The sequence below is a fragment of the Anopheles merus genome, chromosome 3R (genome assembly GCF_017562075.2).
Source record: "Anopheles merus strain MAF chromosome 3R, AmerM5.1, whole genome shotgun sequence".
Classification (NCBI taxonomy): Eukaryota; Metazoa; Arthropoda; class Insecta; order Diptera; family Culicidae; genus Anopheles; species Anopheles merus.
Window position 1 is genome coordinate 41,760,595 of NC_054084.1, and position 6,592 is coordinate 41,767,186.

Sequence of the window (6,592 nt, forward strand, 5' to 3'; positions counted from 1 at the left end):
TCAAAATAAAATACTTACAGGCTGTTTAAAATTACAACTTATGCACCAAAAAATCATAAATTAAAAGTTGAGAGGCTACGGAAAATTTCAGGTCAATAAAAGCAATGAATTAAAAGTTATTGCAGTTCGAAGCTGAAAAAAATACCCGGGTATCCGGTTGCCAACTTAAAGGTTAAAGCCAAGCCCACTAGTGGTTCAGGCAGGCCTGTAATCGGATTAATTTTTCTTTGCTGAAAACTAAATTTAAACACAATTTATCGTTTACGTATTCAAATTTAAATTGCACTTGGTTGACCTGCAGCGCCACTGGCAGGAAAAGCAAAAACTAATTTTAGCCAAGACGCAAACCTAAATAAGCTGGCCTTGAGTTTCGTGGTCAATTTTCTTAAATTATAATTGAAAATAAGGCAAATTTGACTTTAAATTTCACTCCCCAAATTACTAGAGCACAATCGTTCTGGAAATATTATTTAATTGCTCAAATTTTCTACAATTTCAATGACAAAATACATGCGTTGTGTAAACCGCTCTTAACATTCATCCAAAACACATCTGTCAACAAAATCAACAACAGCGTGCTATTTTGTTCATTCCGTCTATCTGGGTTGTTCTTCCGTTTGTAAGCTGTGTTCACTGTAATAATATAACGTCGGCTGCTTAAAACACTATCAATTCTTTGCATAAACTATCTGCTTACAATTGAACTTAAAATCTTGCAATAAATCTATGAAATAAACACCAATTTCTTCGTGTAAAATATTGTCCATTTGCGGCAACGAAGCAAGCATACCAATCAGCTGTTTTCTGGACGCATTCTTTGCACGTCATCACAAACACACTCACACACTCCCTTCCCTGTACGCGCGTAGCCAACATCTCACTTACACATACGTAACATTGCGCTCAAGCAGACTCGCCAGACAGCGTTGATGAAGATCGCGCAAAAATAATCATATTATTCTGTGAACCCGACACGTACTCTTCCGTGGCTGTGGCGTTCTGGTTGAAAGTAGATACAAGCGTTGTGATAAAATAGTTAAATCTGCTTCAGTGATAAGGAGCAGCCGCAATCGGTTCGTGGTCAAATATCGTAGTGGTGAAGTAGTTCTTATCAGCAAACCGCAATCAATCCAATTTTGGGAACATTTATCGCTGTGGTAATGGTTCTTTATTACCTTATCTAGTGTGATAGCAATTAAATTATTAGCAGTGCAAACAAACAGTGTCATTTTATTTGAGCTTATCAAGTCTCAAAAATCAATTGATGTGAGGCATCCATAAATGGAAGAAACTGCTTACAAAAATGAGTTTTATTCAGCATGAAACGAAATAATTATTCTCCGATCGCAAAAAAAAACAGTGTGTGTGATAATGTAGACAGCTGCTGATGCCTGCTAAATGTACCGATGTGGCAGCAAAGTGGAAAATATTATTTTTAAACCACCGAAGCGATCTGACTCAGAGGAAAAGAACCACACAGAGAATCACTCACTTAGCAGCCCAGGTTCCCAGGTGGAAGCAATAGAAATATAAATTGCTTGTGTTTTACCGTCTGCTGCCTGTCAATACAATCACATAAGGTTGCTTGTAAGCAACAGCAAAGGTAAACTCAATCATGTTTCTTTTTTTCTGTTTATTTTATCGAGTAGCGTTTCATTAGCACACAAGCCACACAAACCACGATCAGCGCGATCGCCTTCGTAGTGGTGTCGTTTGTTGTCGTCATTGAAAATCCGTCCGTCCGTCCGCGGAATGGCCTTGTGATCGTGATGCACAGGGTAGCGTGTAGAAAGGCAACGACATCGCGAACGCGTCAGCACCAAGTTGTAGGTCACCGGTACCGGTAGAGCCATGGACGACATTAAGGGTAAGTGAGCAATCATTCCAGATTAAAATACGAAATTCTTCCAGACGGACAGAGACAAACGTGCTGGCAACCTGTTTCGTGTTTCGTAGCAGCCCTAAAAGGCGATCGGTCTGCTGTAGATCGCGATGCGCTCCACACGACCCCAACCAGCCGGTGGTGATTCATCCTTTCTGCAGAAAGGAACGGCACGGTTCAGTATGTAACATTGCTCTTGGAAGCGCACGATCCAGCTCTTTCGATGCACCCACCGAACCCACCAAACAGCCAGTAGAGCCTGTAGTTCCCTACCTTTTTGGCACTCGATTCCACCTGTACTCGGCACACTGTGTTTTAGTGAAATCTGTGCACTAGATTTTTTATTATTTTTTTTATCGTGTTCAATCCTTTCCAGAAAACCTTATCCCAAATCTGCATTTTGCGGAGAATGATGAAGAGGAACTGGCGGAAGAAATTGGCCTCCCGGCACGGCCCACTATACCGTCGCTGTTGCAAAGAAATTCCCAGATCAACCTGCTCGAAAAGATGGATCACAGTGGAGAGCAGAACAAGCTAAATGAGTTGCGCAATCGCAAGGGTACGGTTCGGATTAATCAACCCAAGGTGACTCGACAGGACAAGGCACGTCCGCCGGACGATGAGCAGGAACCGTTCGGTGAAAGCCTTATGCTGCTGGAGTTCAGTGAGAATGCACCGGTCGAGGCGATACAATGGATTATGGACAAGATCCGCGGTCGTCGGGTGGATGGCGGGATGGAATTGATGGTGCGCAAGGAACCTCTCAGCAAGTAGGTGAACAGAGAAGTGTTTAAATGCTATGCATTTCTAAAAAAATGTCCGTTTCATCTTATTTTTAGAGATAGTAAAACAATCATTTTCCACCTTTCCGCCACGCACATGAAGCTACTCGAGATTGCCGACGATATGGGCTTTATGAAGCGCACCAAATCCGGCATCATACGCAACTTCAACGTGGCCTGTTTGGATGAGTTTTTCTACGACGAAAGTATGGCACTGGAGGACATTCTCACGCCCGCCGATCGGCAAATCATCGTCAAGCATGCGCTGGAAACGATCAAGGCGGCCGACGACGAGCATCGAATACCGGGCACAAAGATCATCCTATACCACGGCCAATCGATCATACAGGCGGCACAGAGTGCGGAATTGATCACGAACCTTTACTCGCTGCACGACAAGCGCACGCTGAAGGAGCTGCGCCATCGCTGGATCAAACCGACGCGCGTGCAACCGATCGACGAGATACGGGACTACTTTGGCGAGAGTGTCGGCATGTACTTTTCCTTCCTTGGGTTTTACACGTACGCACTGGTCGTGCCGACGGTGTTCGGTTTTCTGCAGCTCGGCCTGTCGGAGGAAACGGAAACTGTGCCATTTTTCTGCGTGTTTTACGTCGTCTGGATGAAGGTGTTTCTGGAGCTTTGGAAGCGCAAAAGCTCGTCGCACGCATACCGCTGGGGCACGATCACGATGACGAATCTGGATGAGCCGCGGCCCGGGTACTATGGGAAGCTGGCACGTGATCCCATCACCGGCAAATGGACACCGCAGTACCCGAAGTGGAAAACGTACGTGCAGATGTACTGCGTGACAGCACCGATCATTATGCTGTGCATGGGCATAGCGGCGTTTGTGACGATCTTTCAGTTTTACGTCGAGGCGTACCTGGCGGAACTGTTTGGACCGGATGCGTACATCCTGTATCTGCCGTCGGTTGTGAACGCGATCTACATTGCCGTATCGACGCTGGCGTACGATCGGCTCGCGACGTACCTAACGGACAAGGAGAACCATCGTACCCAGAGCCAGTACGAGCGGCACCGTGTCAACAAGCTGATTGTGCTGGAGTTTGTGAACAACTTCCTGTGTCTGTTCTATATCGCGTTCATCCTGCAGGACATGAAGATGCTGAAAACGCAACTCATGATGCAACTGATCGTGCTACAATTCCTACAGAACGTGTTTGAAAATCTGTACCCTTATCTGAAGAAGAAGGTTGGATTGAAGATTGTGCGATTGTTTGTGAAGTCAAATGTGAGTGTGAGTGTTTATATTTTCCTGCAGTTCATATTAAGGTGTTGCCTTCTTTTTTCCAGTACGAGAAGCTAAAGCTAGCCCACGAATCGTACGATGAGATGGGACTCCGCTCGCTAGACGAAGACGATCCGCGTGTGGTGCAGAATCGCAAGGAAACGATCCTGGAGGAGTACAACACGTACGATGACTATCTCGAGCTGTACATACAGTTCGGGTACGTGGTGCTGTTTTCCTCGGTGGCGCCCTTAACCGCCTTCTGGGCAATACTGAACAACGTGATCGAGATACGGCTCGATGCGTACAAGCTGTGCAGTTTCTTCAAGCGACCGTTTGCGCGACGCACCAAAAACATCGGCGCCTGGCAGTTGGCATTTGAAACGCTGGCCGTTATTTCGATACTTACCAACTGTGGCATACTTTACCTGTCACCACATATGAGGTAAGATTAGGTGGTTTTTTTGTGTGGTGTGTGTGTGTGTGTGGTGTGTGTGTGTGTGTGGTGTGTGTGTGTGTGTGTGGTGTGTGTGTGTGTGGTGTGTGTGTGTGTGTGTGTGTGTGTGTGTGTGTGTGTGTGTGTGGTGTGTGGTGTGTGTGTGTGTGTGAATTGTTGTTTATTGCATTTTACCATCACTTCCTTCATTACAGAGAGCTCGGTGCCGGATTAACCCGTGAAGCGTACACACTTACCTTCCTTATTATCGAGCACGTCCTGCTCGGGTTAACCTGGTTTATCTACAAAGCGATCCCGGATACGCCGCACTGGGTCCGTGTGGCACTGGCAAAAGCCGAACACGAGTCTCGTCAAGCACTGAAACGAGAGGTACGGAAGCAATGAGCACTCGTAGTCACGATGTTCTTCTGTGTGCACATTATGTTTATTCTTTTCTCGCTAACTTTCAATTATCAACAGCCATCTCGCGAAACGATCGCAGCAATAATCATACATAATATTTTACACCTCAAAATAGATAACAAGTTTTACTTCATTTTGTAGGAATAGACACCACACAATACAGCACACCACCTGCTGGAGTTCGCCCAGTATCCGCCTTTTCAGTTCCATTTGCCCCATCTCGTCATTCAACAGCAAAAAACACGATCCCCTACACACGATGAACGCCAAAAATAAGCTCCTGATCATGCTGTTTTATTAATAAGTAATAAGTAACTGCGTTCTACACGCTATAATCAACTAATGTGTTATGCTTATTTTAATACCAGCAAGTGCCCTAATCAAATTGAGTGAGAGAGGTAGAATGTTCTCGATTTTGTGCTACAAGCACCAGAGCTGCAAATAATCGTTTTTCAAACAGCCATAGCAATATCTACCTCAAGAGCATAATGCATACAGTCCAAGCAAGGCCAGGACGTAGATCTTTGCCTCCAGCCATGCAGCTTATGGTTTCCTAAAGTTAAAGTGTATTGCATGTGCGTGTGTGTGCGAGTGTGTGTTTGTTAGTGTGTGTGTGTGTGTGTGATAAAAGATTTACTTAAAATTTGGCCGAAGATGACCTGTCTACAAAGGAGGGCTGCACTCCGCCAATTGTTATTACTTACAGAACGCACAACGATCTCGCAACGTGCTGTTCCGCAGGTTTCGTAGCGTATACGATACGCATTCGATGCTGAGCTAAGAAGATACAGAGATGATTGCAAAATGGTTACCAAATTGGTTATCAACTTAACAAGTGATTTTATTTTCTAAGCATTGGAACCATTAGAAATGGGGCAACAAGGCACGCGATCGTGTTAGGAGGATACTGTTTGATGATTTTAATAAAACATTGTTGCGAATTAATATTAAAGCTTCTCTTTGTACCTTTATTACGAAAGAAAGTACTCGTAAATTAAGTGGAGTTTTACAAATTACATGCTGGTGAGATCGTTGGAGTAACTTCTCACTGTCACAGAAATGGATCCGAAGTACCTAGCGAAGGTCCACCATACTCAAACAAGTCAAATAATTTTGAAAGCTTAAGTTCAACCGGAGTAAGTTCGGAGTAAATTCGGAGAAGTTCAACCTCATTGGAGTATTGCAACATATTCTAAAATGAGGAATAGTTCTAAGAGCTTTTTGAAAAAGAAAGAAAAAGGATCTGTTCATTGATAACAGGCTCAGTGTCTATAAAGTTTGCTTCGGAACGCACATCACTGTTGCATACGTGTTTACTCAGTTTTGTTTGTATTTATTTGTTCGAAGAATACTAAATTGCACTTAGAACCCTATTCATCACCCAAGAACCATTTTTTGTTAAAGGAATTGTTAAACGGTTGGTTAAAACGTACGGACGATGAAAAACATCAACACTTTCGAACCGCAGCCGCTAGGAAAGACCGATTTTTCTGAAAGGATTCAACCGATTTTTCAAAGTTTTACACTTATTTTGTTTTGCCTCGCACTTTTAACTTTTTTTAAACCTTTATGCCTTCCATATCTTTCTTTACTATTTTTTAAATAAGTATACAAATTATAATTATTTTTTTTACAGTTTTCGTTTTCGTAGTTTCGTTTGGAACGATTTGAAGAGGTGAATGAAGAGACGGAGGCCTGCTCGAATGAAATGCCTTTTGTGTCGTATTTAATTGCAATTATTGCATTTTCTCTATCAACAACATTTGGTGACCCCGACGTGATTTAACGCGAGTGTAGTGCTTTGTGTAAGTGTGTAA

At 43.6% G+C, this 6,592-nt stretch overlaps 1 protein-coding gene across 8 annotated transcripts; it reads left to right on the forward strand.

Annotated features, from left to right (window-relative positions):
- The first annotated feature begins 547 nt into the window (after positions 1-547).
- On the forward strand, positions 548-5,716 carry LOC121597014 (anoctamin-10). 8 transcript variants are annotated; one of them, XM_041922472.1, is made up of 8 exons: positions 624-635; positions 1,361-1,512; positions 1,650-1,867; positions 2,259-2,652; positions 2,722-3,919; positions 3,982-4,361; positions 4,568-4,742; positions 5,482-5,716. In XM_041922472.1, exons 3-8 carry the CDS (start codon positions 1,852-1,854, stop codon positions 5,554-5,556), a joined length of 2,238 nt encoding a protein of 745 aa, XP_041778406.1. In that variant the 5' UTR covers positions 624-635; positions 1,361-1,512; positions 1,650-1,851; the 3' UTR covers positions 5,557-5,716. The 8 variants fall into 8 exon arrangements, with proteins under 8 accessions (XP_041778405.1, XP_041778403.1, XP_041778406.1 ...); XM_041922471.1 differs by lacking the exons at positions 624-635; positions 1,361-1,512 and adding an exon at positions 548-619; XM_041922469.1 differs by lacking the exon at positions 1,361-1,512 and having other exon boundaries at positions 559-635.
- Positions 5,717-6,592: the final 876 nt, after the last annotated feature.

Bases quoted from the DNA above. Each gene is read 5' to 3' on its own strand.
- LOC121597014 (XM_041922466.1), top strand. From the start codon at position 1,993: ATGCGCTCCACACGACCCCAACCAGCCGGTGGTGATTCATCCTTTCTG. The intron at 2,653-2,721 runs GTAGGTGAACAG...TCTTATTTTTAG, and splicing joins CGCAAGGAACCTCTCAGCAA to AGATAGTAAAACAATCATTT. The intron at 4,362-4,567 runs GTAAGATTAGGT...CCTTCATTACAG, and splicing joins TACCTGTCACCACATATGAG to AGAGCTCGGTGCCGGATTAA.